The 16,820-nt window shown below is 38.3% G+C and overlaps 1 protein-coding gene and 1 pseudogene across 2 annotated transcripts; both read left to right on the top strand.

Moving 5' to 3' along the window:
• Positions 1 to 734: 734 nt before the first annotated feature.
• On the top strand, positions 735 to 5,362 carry LOC148714402 (uncharacterized; annotated as a pseudogene). Its single transcript, XR_016399914.1, has 2 exons — positions 735 to 2,077; positions 4,650 to 5,362. The product of XR_016399914.1 is annotated as an uncharacterized LOC148714402 (transcript).
• A 1,974-nt stretch (positions 5,363 to 7,336) lies between these two features.
• LOC120107857 (uncharacterized) lies at positions 7,337 to 15,932 on the top strand. Its single transcript, XM_039121357.3, has 5 exons — positions 7,337 to 7,655; positions 9,317 to 9,486; positions 13,493 to 13,556; positions 15,422 to 15,491; positions 15,585 to 15,932. Exons 1-5 carry the CDS (start codon positions 7,490 to 7,492, stop codon positions 15,700 to 15,702), a joined length of 588 nt encoding a protein of 195 aa, XP_038977285.1. The 5' UTR covers positions 7,337 to 7,489; the 3' UTR covers positions 15,703 to 15,932.
• The last annotated feature ends 888 nt before the right edge of the window (positions 15,933 to 16,820 follow it).

Below are 16,820 nucleotides of genomic sequence, written 5' to 3'. Positions count from 1 at the left end.
TGCTAGCTGCTCTAGATCTGTAGATGGTCGTTACGTTTGATTGTCAAGAAAGTGCATGGTAACAAGGCTGTGAAAAACAGTTGTAGGAAGGTCAACGTTATGAATGAAATTAAGCACGATTCATTTCTCATTCACTATAATTTCAACAACGGTATTAGTGGTCTTGGCTGAGCCTGTAGGTCGTAAGTTTTATCTAATTCCAACAGGCTCGTCTCAAGGAAACAAGAACCATTTTAGGTCATTACATTTTGTTAACGGCGAAAAACAGCTTCAATGACCACCGTCGGGAAGCTTTTGTGCCATAAAGCCTGCGTATTTAGAAGTACACAATATAAGCCGAGACCTTCGCCCGCTATTTCAGATAAATCCAGCATTTTTTCACTCATCAAGTCACTTTCCTTCATGGAGACACTGAAGACCTTATCATGGATTTATTTGGCATCATGGGATGCATCAAATATGTCCAATTACTTTAAAAATATTTGTCTTCAATATCCCTTAAATCGATCTAGAAGGAATACTTTGGTGGTTTTGTTTAGATTGAATTCTTCCTCAACTCATAACCTTCACTCTTAGCCTGTATTATCTTCACTAATTATTGCAGTTTGTTAGACAAATGTTAATATAGAATATACTTATTTTCCAAAAGATGCCGCCAAGTCATGAATCAACTTCCTAGAAGTGATGCTGTTTAAATGATGACACCATATTAACATCCTGAAATCTTCATATATGATGACAAAATCATTCATCCCCAAAATGTTATAGGGGCAATATCTTGCAAAGGAGACATCAATTGAGATATTCACATGTACCTACCATTCAAAAATATCCACAGAGGATGGTTTCCTTTAGGTAAGTCCCCCTGTGTTTCCCGCCAAGTCGCCAAGAAAGCTTCCGGCCGTGCACTGTGCCCCTCCGCTCCTCTAAGCAAAAGAATGCCCACTAGTATGGGCAACGACAGCACCCAGACACCGGCTCCGTGAACAACTAATTAAACACCATCCCTCAGCCGTCAACAGTTCAGCCGGACCAACGGAACTCCCACTCCAACACCCCCTCTTCCCTTCTTTAACCTCGCCTCTTCTCTCTCGCCCACCCCTACCCAATATGGCCCCTAGCTCTAAACTGAGGCAATCCTCTATAGACTCCTTCCTTCGCTCCAAACTAACCACCTCCATTCCTCAACCCACCGCCGTCGCTGCTTCGGAGTACGAGCGAGTCCGGCAGGAGACCATCCGCCGGAACCAAGACTTCCTCCAGAAGCTCGGCATCGCCGCCCCCAAACCCCCACCACCCAAACGAACCCCCAAACCCCATCCTCCCCCAGCCTCATCCGCCCCCCTCCGCCGCAGCACCAGAAAACGCCCTCTCCCGCCCCCCTCCTCTGATGACGGCGCCGACGCCGACCTCGCAGCCCCCGCCGATCCTTCCGAGCCCAGCTTCGTCGATTCCTCCGTCTTCCGTTATGCCTGCGATGCCTCCGATGACTCCTCTGTCCTTTCGTCTAAAATTCACCCATCATCTTCTTCTATTATGGGTTTCAGAACTGTCGGTAAGGCGTTCCGTGATCCCTCGCTTGCCAAGATTTACTCCCTTGATGTCTGTTTCTTGAATAAGAATCGGTTCTTGCTCTCCGCTGGTGGTCACGGGGCTTTATATCAGTCTACGGGGGAGGAGAGGATGGTTGTGACGGAAACGTCGAAGGGGCAGGGAAAGGCGAAACGGAAGAGCCGCTTATGAGCTGGAAGGGCAGCTGGAGCTGGATCTCGGGGGTGAAGTTTGTGGAGGATAATCCGATGTTGATGGTCTCGAGTTCGAATGATGGGTGTGTTGTCGTTTGGGATATCAAAAGGCAGCCAGCTTTGTCATCATCTTGGTCCCCTCCTGTTGTTGCCAAATCGATGGAGCTGCATGCAGGTGGGATCTTTGCCATGGACCGGCTGGGTTGCTCGATTGCCACAGCTTCCAAGGACTCTTCTGTGGGTATTTCCAGGCTCACGCCGGCAGGGGAGCTCGTGACAGAGCGACAAGTTGCTGGCCACCACTCGGGAGTGATTAGGGCTGTTTGTTTTGGGTAATCTCTACATCCAATTCGTAACATTTTTGACGATCTTCAAATTCTCATTGTTTTGGGTTTATATCTTCATGATTGATCTATCATTATATTTATTTGGATGCAGGCTATAGGTTTATTCTTGTACGATCTTTTTATCTTTAAATATGGTGTGCATTGCTTCTTGTTAAAAAATACCTTCCAAAAACCCATACAGTAGCACTCCACCCCCGGCCCCCTCTTTTTATAGAACACTAATTCTTGGTTTAATCTCTTCAAAACATTTTGGCCTTTTATCCTAAACCAGGCTAACAGTGAACATCAGTTGTCAGGTACGGATCCTAGGTAGCCTAAGTATTGAGCTTCCTAGAAGATGATACAAACTAAATGGCGCCTTTAGTATTGGAATTAAAGGATCATTGAGAATCTCTTCTTTTAGACGAAGTGCCTGCAGATGCTGATCATCATATTTAAGGAGGATATTAATTCTTTTTAGGAATCATTTTACTTGAGTAAGCCTTCTTATTTCATTTTTATTTCACTATATGTATAAAATAGTGTTCAGTTTAGCTAGTAGATGTCAATCTAATGGCTAAGACATTGATTGACTAATTAACCCTAGAACGAGCATTTCATGAACAACTCAAGTTCGGCTTCAGTTCTATAGGTGTGTGGCTTGAGCTTGAGAATTAGGTTCAAAACTGTGATCGACTAGTGCAAGCTCAGCACTTTGAGTTTGAGCCAAGTTAAAACTGGATGGAATTCCTTGAAAAGTTGTTCTGGCTCATACAAACATGGCTTTATTGCACAACTACCATGGTGGAATGCCTTGAAAGCTGGATGTTTAATATTTATTAACTCACTGAAGATGAAATTGATAGGCAACTGCGGCATGCTGTCAAGCCCTGTGTTACTTTATCATCCAAGGAACGTGCCACCTCCCATGCCTTCATCTTTTCAAAGAACATAATGATCAATGCTCCTCACAAGCTCTCTGGTTGTCATTGACAAGACCATCAAAAGAAGGTAAATCTTCAGTATAAAAGTTCTAGATACATTTGGCTACCCCTGAGCGATACATTGTTAGCAAACTAAAAGGTGGATATCTGTCAGAGCACCATAAGACAAAGAGGTGGTTATCATGTGCAACCACTGATCACCCATCCCTGAGAGTTATTTGACAATCCTTTTTCTCTAATCTATTAGCACCCAAACCGAATTCTGATTTAGACTTCAAGTTGGCTGGAATTATCTTTGTAATGCAACTATAAGTCTATAACTGAAGCTTCGCTCGTTTTGCTTTAAGGTCAATATGACGGATCAAAAATCTGTATATGAGCTCAGCCCACTGTTTAATTAGTTACTCAACCCTCAACTAGTTTCTGATTATATCATGGTCTGCCTAATCTTTCTGGCAACTAATCTATATTCTGTTATATTTTGAGTTCAACAAAAGCCTATTTGCAATATAGGGTTGGCTTACTGCTGCTAAAATTTGTCTTCTAATCTTTTGTTGAATCCACTGATCATATGCTATGAGTTAGGGCCAGTTTCGTGTTATTGTCCCCTGAAAAGCCATAATTTTAGCTCCTCATTTATTCAGTCATATCACTGGTGGATTATGGATAGAAGTCTTCACTCTGTCTCCTTAATAGTCGAGTCTCTTTCCTTTCGCAGATCCTCCCTATAAAGTGTTATATTGCTAACATTATTTGCTTTACACCATAAGTGCCCAATGATTCTGCATTCAACAATTATAAGAGGAATGAAAAGGGAGACTGTGTGTTCTAAGTGTGATGAAGAGAAAAGAATTAAGTTGTACTTTGAAGCCACTAATATTGCAACTTGACATGTCCTTATATGGTGGCAAGGTAATATCAATTCTGAAAACAAAATAATAAAATAAAAAAGTTCAATTGAAGATTTTGAGCAACCACTGCTTACAGGTTTTTTTTTTTCCAAAACTAAGACTCCATATTATTATTAGCACCAAATTGTTCGAGCCATAAGATTCAATAAACTTGAGTTTTGAAACTTGGGAGAGGCGAAAATACTCTAACAGGCTACGAAATATTCACCAGCCTTATATTGCACTAGTATGAATTACATGCATTAATTATTTCTTGCCTTTGATGATTTTCAAAATTACTTGACTAGCTATTTTTCAACAGTCTTGGGGCTTTAGTAAATAGTCCATATCTCTTGCTTTATGAAATGGTTAAAACAATTGGGAACCTATTTCTTTTAAGCTGGATGGCCATTTTAGAATTTCTGAAATAGGTTACACTCAATTCTGAATAATCTGTGCAGAAAAATTTGTTACAAGCAGACATGTATATGTGCAGGCAATGAGTTTGAAAACATCATGATCTTATGTCAACCATGACCCTTTTCAAGGTTGAGACATTTTGCAAATGTGTCTTGCATCTGATTTTTGCTCTTTTACACCTCCCTCAAGGTTTTGATGGACCATAATTCAGATAGTTCAAGGTTCAAGATTGGTCACGCTTGGTAGATTAACCTTACCTGCATTTTATTCTCATTGCTAATGCTTGGTCGTAGGAATAAACTGTATTCACATATCTGCCTGCAGAGATAACGTGAATAAACTTGCTGATTGTGGAGCTGATGGTTGTATTTGTGTCCTCGATACAAGGTTGCCAGAACCTTGTGCTCTTACCATTAAATCGGAGCACTCAACTGGCGTAACACTGTGGAGTGGTGCACAAGGAAGTCTCTGCTTCTTTCTGCTAGTAAAGATCCAACATTGCATCTTTATGATGTTAGACACTCTGCTGGACCAGTTCTTAAACTTGAAGGCCATGTTGAGTCAAATATTAGAAGTTGTTACCAAATTTATAGACCCTGTTTTGTAGAAGGTGGAAAGACAATAGCTACACCTGGGCAGGGATCGAGAAAGATATCTTTGTATGATGTTGATGGTGGAACAATGATAAGCCAGGGGATGATCGGTTATGATGCTAATTTGGTTGTTTTTACGGACTGTGAAGAACATCCAAGACTTTGGTCAGCAGGAAGGCAAATAAACGAATTATGCCCATTGACACAATCTCAATGATTCAAACCTGAAGATCTTTAGCTGCATTATGGTCTCGTTTCACTCAGGTAGACTTGTTTAATGTTGATCAGAAATCTCAAAATCCTTATCAAATGTTTTTACACATTTTTGTTTGAGCATGCTGTTGTTCTTATGATCTTGTAATGCTTTCAAGATTTTGTAGTGTATATTTAGTTCAATACAGGGCATAGATTGTCTATATGGCAAAATATGAGATTGATTAGTAATCTGGACCATCGGGAAGCCCTTTTTATATTGATTGATTTGCTCGACTGTTTTATCAAGTAATGTTCCACAGCTGAATGTTATATTGTATTTCACTATTGCTGTTCAATGGTTTTATAAATAATGGAGGAATTAAACAACCACTTAAACATTCTTTACATGGCTGTCTGTGTTTTAAAGTGCAAGGCAGCTGCGATTATCGATAGCGTCCCTCGATTTTAAGGCATAGCTCAGTTCTTCGGATCTCTTGTAGCCCAGCAGCTGTTCATGACATCGAATGGTCGCTACCTTGACAACAGTAAGAACTAGGCCAATGCAAAGTTCAGTGGCAGGTCCAGGATGATATCCACATTTAGTTGAGGTTGTTAAGTAATATAATTGATGTTTATCTTATCATAGAATTTATTATGACAGGTATCAATTATCACAAAGTTTATTATGCCAAGATTTATGTGTTCAGTGTCAAGGTTCATAGCTCCGACCCAGGTAATGTCTCCTGAAATGTAGATATATAGTTAAATCACTGTAATTTTTATTCTGCTCGAGTCGGCTAGATGTGAACCAGACATGAAGGAACAAATTTCCAGTGCTTCAAGACACAGATTTATTTTGTTCAAAATGTTTCCCCCACTAGCATTCTCACTGTATGTACAAAGTGCATATACCTTGGCAGGAAAATCACTCCGAGAATCCAGTCATTTGTGGAATATACATTTTCTCAGGGAGTAAGATTTTCTGAAACTATTGGATCCTCCCATATTTTCAACTGCTAAGCATGACTCCATGAGAAAATGTCAAATAGGTCTAACTTATGAGTTTTCATCAGGCTAACCTTTAACTGGAACAAATGCATCCGACGTTAGTCATCAACCTCAGTGAGACGACTGCAAAAAGACTAGTGTGAAACCTAGTAAGCTGTGCATGCCGAAGCATCCACCCGATAGCTTGATAATCTTGGCCCTTGCATAAAGATATCTGGTCATTTAAGGTTTAGACTTGCATGGTTGGTAAGTGATAAAAAAGCTAAATGATTTTCAGGCACATCAAAGAAACACCTCACTAAAGCAGGAGATAATTTGTCCTCATTCCTGCCAACCGCAAAATAAAGCTGAAAGGAGTCAATGAATATGGCATTGGATGTTAGAATAGCCTAAAGTGGTCCCAAGCCTTTTTCGTTGTGCGGATATTTTCCTCAGGGTGCTGCAAGAGTATTTTCAGACTGAAGGGAAAGGCCTTTCATTTAGCAATTAAAATGTTTCCATGTTGCTTGTGATTGGTCCTCCATGCCTTAATATATCTTCCAAAATTTAAAGATCAAGTTGTGTTGTTGGGCATGATGTGCCAACAGTATAATGTTTCATGCTAATTTTGTTGTAGGCATGGACTGACTTCATCACAGATATTAAAAGGTTGTGACCATTTCCATGCAAATGTGCCCATTAAATCCGCCATGGATAAGGCTTCAAGTTGGCTATAAAAAATTAGGGTCCAGGGCAATTAGACTCCAACCTGAATGAGCCTAACTTCATCTTCAACGTCTAGACGAGGATAGATTCGTAATAAATTATCTAATTTTTTTTTTTACTTAGGATATATTTGGTTGAAGAAAGTTGGACTCTAGAATAGACATAGAAATGAATGACTCCTATTCCAGTTATTTGGTTGAAAGAAGTTCTAATTGGAATGTTTCAATCTTCCAAATCTATGTATTCAAATTTCACTTTACTCATGAATCAAACACATGAGAGGATCTAACTGTTCTAATTTTCAGTCAAATTTATTCGAGTTTCGATTTCGATGGTGAGCCAAACATGTCCTAATCATTTGGAGGTCCCAATTAATCGTTTTATGTTCAGATTGGGTCCGGGCATACGAACCCATTCCTGACCATCTTATGACACAAACGTCTCAAAACGCGTTCCGTTTGCTCGGGGAGAGCCGAATCTTTTTTTATTTTTTATCGTGTCCGGGACCTCGATATCAGACAACGCGCTTCTAAAATCCTGCCCACGGGGCGCAGGCGATATCCCCCTCGTCTTTTTCGCCGGCGTGGAATAACCCCTTCATTATCGGACTTTAGGGCAAGGGGCAAATCGGAGCAAGAGAAAGAGAACAATCGAGTTCGCGCGATGGAGGAGGATTCATCGGTTGGGGGTCGCGATCCACGCCAAAGCCCCGCCCATGCCCCAAATCCCAAGGCGAAGTCCTGCAAGGGATGCCTCTTCTACTCTTCTGTCCTCAAATCCGAGGCCCGCAACCCCCTCTGCGTCGGCATCACCAGGACCCTGCAACAAGGTTCGCTTTCTCTCGCCCTTTTCTTTTTCCCTGGCCTTGATGTCGTTTTTTTACTAGATTCTTTGGGTTCTTGATTAGATTTCGTTAAGCTGTTTCTCGATGATTTGAAAAAGAATATTTTTTTCGGTTTTCTGCTTCTAAAAGAACCAATTAAAGGGGAATAAATGATGCATGCAGATGAATAGGAGGTCGAACGATTGATTTCGTGTGAATGAGGAAAGAGGGCGAGTTTCAAGAGATCTATTCACTATTCTTTCGTATTTGGGTGAGCGCTTGATGAATTGTGAAACTTCCTTTTTTTTGAACCTTGTAATTGATCGTGCCTTTTAAGGTACCGGGAAAAGAGATCAATTCACGAATCAAGAAATATTGACGTTTATGGTCTTGTAAAGGACTGTTCTTGCTGTTAATCGTGTAGTTCAACCAGATTTGGTTTCATCCAGTGAGGAACAAAACCAGGATAAATGTTGTCGGACACTGTATTTTATGGAAATTCTGGGAGTACCTCCGGCTTTTCTTGCTCTATATGACTTGTTTCTTGTTTTATGCATCTTTTTTCCCCTAGGGTTACCTTGTTACGATTTCTAGGTTATTTTGCAAATAAGATTGGCATAAAACTGCATAGTGCATATGCGCCGATAATGAAGTGCAGGGAAAGAACTGGTTTCAATTACCACATAAAATCCAGAATCTTATGAAGAACTCAAGTACTCATTATGTGGATGTTCAAATTCGGACAACAATCTTTTTATCTAACTTTTTTTTTCCTATATGGATCTCAAACTCACAGATTCATAGTTTATAGGGAGACAGACGTGGTTGCTTGATCTTCTTTTCGCCCCCATCCCTGCCCCCCTTCCCCCAACCCACACACACACACTTTTGCTATACTTTTGTTTCCCTTATTTTCTGGTTGAAAATGGGATAGAAAGGTAATGGTAGAGCGAGGGTCTTGCGCAGATGCCACCGGCCTGCGGCCGAAACTTGAGGAAGACAAGATAGGGTCCAAGTGCCTTGAAACTTCAAGAACTTTTGAGGATAACGGATACTACCTAGATCTACTGTAAATCTACTGTGAAAACTAAAGCAATGTAAAGAAGATAACATAAAAGATAGATTTCATTGTTCTGAAAAAGAGGCTTTTTTCTCTTTTTACAGGCACTTTTTTTATACCATTTTACTTCCAATACGGTTATGCATATACATCGTCGTCGGTTACACCCACTCCCCTATTTTACTATGCCTCCAACCATCCTGCTTCTTTTCGTCGGTTACTTTTTTTAGACTTTAATGATTAGACCTTCCCGCTTCAACCAACTTAAACTATGACTAGCTCCTGACTATACTGGACCAACCCATTGGACCAATACAACCACTCCAACATCACATAATAAATTTTAATCCCAATGGCCAATCGGCCCGACCGTACATGGCGCAAATAGGTAGCCCATTAGTCTGAGTGTACATGCAGGATATGGTGCAAACAACTTTGTACCTTAACTTTACTATTAGCTATAATCTGATTGAAGAACGATATAGAGAATATTTTTTAGTAATTACAGTTACTCAACTTTATTTTTGTGATCTCGTGCTAGTAAACTTATGTCATGCAATTTATTACAGAAGAAACTAAATATTCTTACATTTGAACCTTTTACCAGTACCTAACTACAGCATTGGGGAGTCAGAGATTGAAGCTACTCAAGAAGATCATAGCCTGTCAGACTTCAAATATGCTTGTGTTGGTTACTCAGTATTTTTAAATAACAAAGACAGCTCTGTGGAGAAGGGAGAGAAGCAACCTGAGTTGCCATTTTGTGCTGGCCTGGAGGTTCTTATCAGACATGCTTCTCTCTTTTTATTTATTTATTTATGATTTCTTAGATGAAATTTCTGGATTGTTTCTACATTTTTTGCTTCCTTCTGTATGAAATATCATGTTTCTACATGTATAATAGGATAAATATGCATAGGAAACCAAATTTGTAAATAATATGCCATATCTACATTGCGAATGTTGATCTAGTAATTTCATCAACAGAAGTTTTGTTTTGACTTGTGTTGTCAATTACCACTGTAAAGTTTGAATAGCAGCTGGTAACAATTTGGCCTCACTAGTCATCACTAACCCAATTTAAGGAGAAGAGAGAAGCAACACTTTTTGTGCCAAGATTTTCCGTACTGGTTGGTACCGTACCATACTTAATGTACTGTACTGATACCGAACCGGTGCGTAGTCTCATACCGTACTGACATTCGGCATGCCTCGCTGTTTCGTACCATACTGCGTACCGACATTATAATAAGATGGTACTGGTACGGGTCTAGTCCCGAGATGACGAACCTTGTTTCATGCTTTTGCTAGTTAGAGGCAAATATATATACCATATCTACCACTCCGCAAGCACAAGATAATGCACAGTATTGAAAAGGTTACATAAGTTGAATATCAAGATATGAAGAGGAAAATGCCTTTCATTTTACATTAGGCTACAACTACTTTTATAGTTGATAGGATACATGGAGAGGCATGCTTTTGAAGACTCAAATATGATTTCTAACCCATTATACCAAATCTGGCATCGTAAGTCATCCTAAGGATGTGTGTTAATTATTGATGAACTAGTCGTAAACATGTGCACTTATCTAAAGAAATTCCAAAACACAAGCTAAACAAACTAGCATATGATTACTTTAGCAAAATAATCTCAAGTTATATGTAAAAATCATAAGAAGCTATATAATTACTTTATAGATGCTAAAATATGATCTGAGAAAACAGCTTCATGCATAGATGATGCAACTAGTGATTAAACAATACAAAGTAGGCTATGCATGGAATGCACGTGATGTAACATTTGGGGTTACACCTAGGTACATTGCACTGACTTGATGTGACAAATGCCATCATTATCACACACTATGCAACAACTTTATCATGACACTTCATTAGCATGATACTTGCTGCACTTAATGTTATATGCAAATCAGTAATTAATAAATGATTTAAAGCTCTCATAGGATAACATGTTTGTATATATTTCCATTCAGCTGCAGGGTACTATTCTTAAAGACCATTTTAACTAGCGACACCTAGGCCGAGTTCGGACCAAAAGACTCTCAACCCATACGTGAATCATTTATGATCAGGTTGGAGAATGTAGACACATAGCCAACCCAGTTATTTTATGTGAACTGATAGCCACCTACCAACCTATTTAATTTTCACTCAATCATACATGTAACTAAAAATTAAAGCATAGTTGTATAAACCTATAATCCAGCCTGTTCATCACTCTCTAAAACCTTGCCACCCATTTGTAGATGGGTTTATTTCAAGTTGACCTGGAGTGGACCTGATTTAAAAGAAATCTCACCCAAACACATTTATTTCGGGCAAGATTGTGCAAGTTGGTGGGTGCAGGTTGGATTTTGCTGCCCTTAGTTTTAGCATGCCAGAATAAGCTCTTTTGCAAGCTACTTCATCCCAAGGATAAAATAAGTATTTTGGAAGTAAGCAGAGTTATGTTTAGGGATAATTCATGGTAAACTATTCCACCTGATAGGGTGGAGAAGATTACTCCAAAATAAAGTGATTTTGTAATAAGTTAACCCATTTACTCCAGGATAACTTCACAACGAGAGACTACCTTTTGGCATTTTGTCGCACATACAACCACCATATTTATTGTTTTGCCAAGTTCAGGCTTTGGATGTTATTTTCTTTTTCTTATATACTACCACTATGTAAGTTTACGAAGCATAATTTAAACATAATGTGGATTATTTTTTTTCCAGGGCATGTAATATTATCTTCTATTGGTGTCAAATTGTCAATAGATTCTCCATTTATATGTTATTTTCTAGCTTTGCTTCTCATTTGAAGAACCTGTTTCACATGTGATTTTGCTATCAGCTCTTCAGCTGCTGCTGACTTGGATATTTAAGTCTATTCATTTATGAGAAATGTGACAAAATAATTAATTAAGGTTGAAATATGAGGTAAAATCTTTTCTCCCCCCAAAAGCAAAGGAATTCTCTATTTTATATTTGGTGTCTGGGAAATGAGAAATATATTGCTTCACTGAAGGAGAGCATAAGAGGCAGTAACTTTGAGAATATTCTCTCGGATTATATTGATTAACAATTTGTGATTTTTGCTTGAGCACACTTTTTTTTTCTGGAGAGAAAATATAATTCAAGGATGAGAGAACACATCCATTGTTCCGGCTTGAGCTGAATGCACACGTGGTTAAACACGTAACTATAATAAAAGCATTCAAGAACCTCACATAAAGTTTAATGCTAAATTCACCTATATTATTTGTTCAAAAGGATATGCAGCTGCAATCTAGATAATACTGATTAGTCGATAAAATTATCTTGAATAAGATATGATACATATATTTTTTCTGTTTATATGTTTTCTATTTACTTGTTGCAACAAAATATTTATTTGGGTGTACAGGTTGGTATGTGCCAAAACATACCAGTATTGTACTTCTGCCTGACCTGTCAACTTGCCAGATTTGTCAGCACATGCTGGATTTTCTAAATTGACACCTTGGGCATGGTTCGGTATAACGTTAGATTGAATAAGCAAATATGAGTTAACTGTTGTCGTATTTATTACAATCTTTAGCACAGTTTACAATCTTTAGCAGACTTTTAGTCAATGTTTACTTGAAATCATAGAATATATGAGAGAAGTGATGTCCCATATAATTCACATCCGTAACGGACTGTGCTTGGATGTTTAATGATTATCTGGTGTTAATTTTTTATCAATAGATAAATCTTGTTATGGAAAATATGACCTGCATAATATTTTTATTCAAGCAATTTTGCCTTTCAGCAGTCATTTGGCCGTATTTTGTATTGTAATTTTCATTCTTTATTTCTTCAATGGTTTCTTTATCAATGACTTTCTATACCATATATATTGTATTTTAAACTATTTAGTGCTTTTTTTTTGCATTTATGTGCCTCATGGAGCCAATCTCTCCCTGCAAAGCTTTCATATAGTAATGATATCTTATCTTCCTTCATTGCAATTATTTGATAATTATGTCTCCATTGTCATCTTATTATCCAAACAACTTTGAATTTCGTGTGTCTTCATCTGATCGTTTCTATTCTGATCTTTCATTCTACTTTTCTATTCATGGTGCTTTCTTTATTAATAACTTTATATTATGGTATGCCGTATCGGCCCAAACCGGACGGTACGGGGCATACTGTACCGGTATCCGGTACGGATGGCGTACCAAAAATTTTTTGTACCGTATCGTATTAATATTGTGCTAGTGTGTCATAGGTACAGGATCTGGTGCCGAGACGACGAACCTTGCTTTATATACTACTCTTTGCATTTCATATTTTAAGTTGTCTGCTGATTGTCAATTTACATCACAGATCAATCTAAGCTTTGATTTTCCATTACTTATAATATACAGAATTTATAGCTGTTAGCAGTTTTAATTCTTCTCTAACAGTCCTGTTCCTTTTGGAATTTATATTATTTCTAGTCATGAGCATTGCGTGTACAATTTATTCTATCTGGTTGACTTGAATGGTACTTATATTTACTCTTCAGAGTACATAAATCAGAAATCTTTGTCTAAAGTAGTCATATTTATCAAGCCATCTGTTTTTCTTCTTCTTTTTTTTTTGAAATATAGAACTGTTGAGATTTCTATTCTTACTAATATTTTGTCAAGCTTTTCAGCATGCGCTGAGCTGTTTAAACTATGTTTTTTTACACTACATGCAAAAATTATAACTTGAGTGCTCTCTTTTTACTGCTAATTTAATAATTGAAGTAAACCTTGTTGCAGATATTAATGGATAGAAGACCGTCAACTGCTGATCATGTGCCTGCTCATGCTCATAGTAAGGAAGGTATTTTAATATATGGAGAACTTTATTTATATGGAAGCACAACTAATGCTTGTATATATACTTAAGAGGCATGTGTCTTGAACTGATGAAATCTATCAACTACAAGCTTGTGGTGCATATCATAGAGATATTTAGTAAGCATGTCTTTATCAGTTAGTTGATGTTTTGTGATATAAAGCTGAACCTTGGAAAACACAAGTTCAGTTTCATTGAAAGCTAGGCAAATGATTAATATTTGGAGTTTTCGTGGGATTTAAATTGGTGTTACTTCCTCTGTAATTGAAATATAGGAAATGAAAGTGGTAATATTTTCCAAATTTCTTGAGCGGCTTTTTTCATATGGGACACACTTGCCTAGTAGACATGTGATGGGACAATGGGCTAGTCTGTAGATTCCACAAATATTCAACAAACAACCTTTCGGGGTAGATCTTTTAATTCTGTTAAGCAGAGGAGAAGTTAGATAAGAAGATAGAACTAAATGTTGAAAGACAGAAACAGGAAGAAAGTGTGTGAAAAATCTACAGAATGGAGTCATGGACGGTACTTAACAATGTCCAGAATTTTTTAAGTAAATAGTCTCTTTTGAAAATTTTCGCAAAATTAAAAAAAAAACATATTTTCTGTAACTTTTTAGCCTAAGTGCACTTGCTTTAGGCCCTAGTAGTTCCTCCTAATATTTTGATGACTAGCTTGAGCTTTATTAAGGCTGTTCCTGCAGCATCATTTTTGTTATTAGGAAGAAACTTCCTTTCTCCTTTGTTCAAAAAGGTAGGAGAACACGCTCTTCCTAGTGGACATCTGAACTGACTTCTGATGGAGGTCTGGAGCTCCAGAACAATTGGTGTATGCTCTACTGCAGTCTAGGAAACTAAATCCTTGTAAGTCTTGATTTAGGTTGCTTTCTACCTCCCTAAGATTTCACTACAAATGAGGAAGTCTGGGATATATACCCTCATCATTTGTTGTTTAAGAGAAATCAGAAATCTCCCTGTTATGGAAAAGGTGTGTGTTTGTGGGAGGATGGGGGTTTGGCAGCCCAATGGAAGTTAACTGTGGGAGGGTGGGCCACCAAAACCCACCATCTATCTGCGCACACACAAAAAAATAAAGGAAAAGAAAAGGCTGTATGTAGCATTGTATATTAATTGGCAACTAAAAAGGAAAAGAGGAAAAAAGCCAAAATCTACCGATAGACCAGAGTATATCGGTTTCTCTCATGGATTTGAATACTGACGAAACAGGACAGTACAGTCGACAATAAACTGTTTTGATGTGAAAGAGTGTTTGTACGGGTTCCGGGATACTAAAACCTTCCATACTGGTATGTATTAACCATTCCACTTTATACCGGTGCATACAGATGGTATTATCGTAACCATACTGGTTGCTATTTATGGTTTTTCATTTGTTTTATGCTGTTAGTTTCAATATATATCACTGGTACGGGTATCATACCATTTCAGTGGAAAAATGGTACAGAGTTCGATATTGGTATTTAAAACCTTGGTTTCCCTGTATGAGTACATATTTGTTGCATCATAGCACACCTGAAACAATATCTCCTAATTCTAAAAAGATGCTGTTTATGATGAGCATACATCTTATGTGTATATTTACTCTGAATCCAGTTCTCATCAGCCTAGAACTGCAGCATGTCAAATATGAAGGATCTCCTAGTGACACGATCCTTCCAACTTTTGTTGTGAACGACATATCACAGAACTTTGAGGACACCTGAGAATTTAATTGAGGCAGTAATGCTTCACTTGCAGACTATGGAACATCTAGAAGTTCTTACTTTAAGTTGATTTTTCCCTCCCAAAAGGCTGTTATTCTGATCTGATGCCTCGGCAATCTTGTAGATGCTCGAGTTCATTCTCATCCACAAGGTTACAGACCAACACAGTCATCGGGGCAGGACTTTTTCAGCAAGTAAGCATGTGGATTGCATTTTCATTTTACAGTCTTTGGTTCTGGTGGTCATTAAAATGAAAATTGGTAGTACTGAAACTTATAATGATGTAGGTTTGCTAGGAACGCTGGACTGGTGGCTTCAGGCGTGGCAAAGAACCTTATCAGAGTGGGCAACCAGATTAAAGATAACTTTGATGACATATTGTATGACCGCAGGCGTCCCAAGTAGAAACCTAACCTCAAATGTACAAGCACAGCTGGAACTATTCTTTTGCATTTTGTAATAGGTTTATTTAATATTATAATTGCTAGAGAACAACTCCAAATTGTATGGACATCAGATCTATGATGTATTGGACATCACATCTATGCTGTATTGGGTTGTTGATCGTGGCAAGTGTTCCTGTCCTTTGTAAGGCTCCATTTTATAATTTCAGAAGGGTATGGACGTGAGATCTATGATGTATTGGCGTGCTGATCATGGCGAGACTACAAATGATCCTGTTCTTTGTGAAGCATCAATGTGCTCTTCCTCTTCTCCATACATACATTCATTTGTAACGCAGCAATTTATTTTAAACATGAACTGGACTACCTTCCTGTTATTGATCAGGACCATGCATTGTGGCTTCGCATGGTCTTCGGGTTAGTTTGATGGACCTTGTTTACCCCGGAAAAAAGAGTAGTCGTGAAGGGGCTTTATGCGGTTCCACTTCAGCAGCGGCATGTCCCAAGGCAAGGACGCAGCGGAATAACGCCATGGTGGATTGCTTCAATTAATACTTTACATTGGGATACACAATATTTTTCAAAAATGATTCAGGTAAAACTGGCTGATCGGATAAGCACATATCGTGGTCAGGAGCGGCCTCTACTTTGGATCAGGATCGCAGTAGTATCTACTTTATTTATCAGCCTTGAACATCGGATCAAGGTATCATGGGCACTGCTGTCTATAACTACTATAAACTTCCTATCTTCTGGTATATGCAATCTTTGATTCTAACACGAAGAGAATGGCCTCCAGTTTATATGAATTATTATCATAGCTGACATTATAACAGCAGTTCAAAGGTTTGGACAAGTGATCCTTATTTATTGATATGCTCTGAAATTATTTTTAAATTTCTTGAAAATTAATTATTGATAAATATTTATGAAATCTCTTTTTTTAAAAAATCTCAATTTCAAGTCACAAGTTCGTGTAGGGTTGGCCAATAAGATGGAATTATTTTTCCCCCCTGCTCTGAGTGCGAGTGCTCGTGCATACTTTGTGGAGAAACGCTCATTTGGTTCACAGAAAATTATTTCTCTTCTTGGAATATAATTTTTGAGAAGCAGATTTCT

Source organism: Phoenix dactylifera, chromosome 3 (genome assembly GCF_051530095.1).
Source record: "Phoenix dactylifera cultivar Ajwa chromosome 3, Ajwa_hap1_PhDact_Kaust_v1.1, whole genome shotgun sequence".
NCBI classification, from domain to species: domain Eukaryota; kingdom Viridiplantae; phylum Streptophyta; class Magnoliopsida; order Arecales; family Arecaceae; genus Phoenix; species Phoenix dactylifera.
This window is presented reverse-complemented; position numbering and strand designations above follow the sequence as displayed.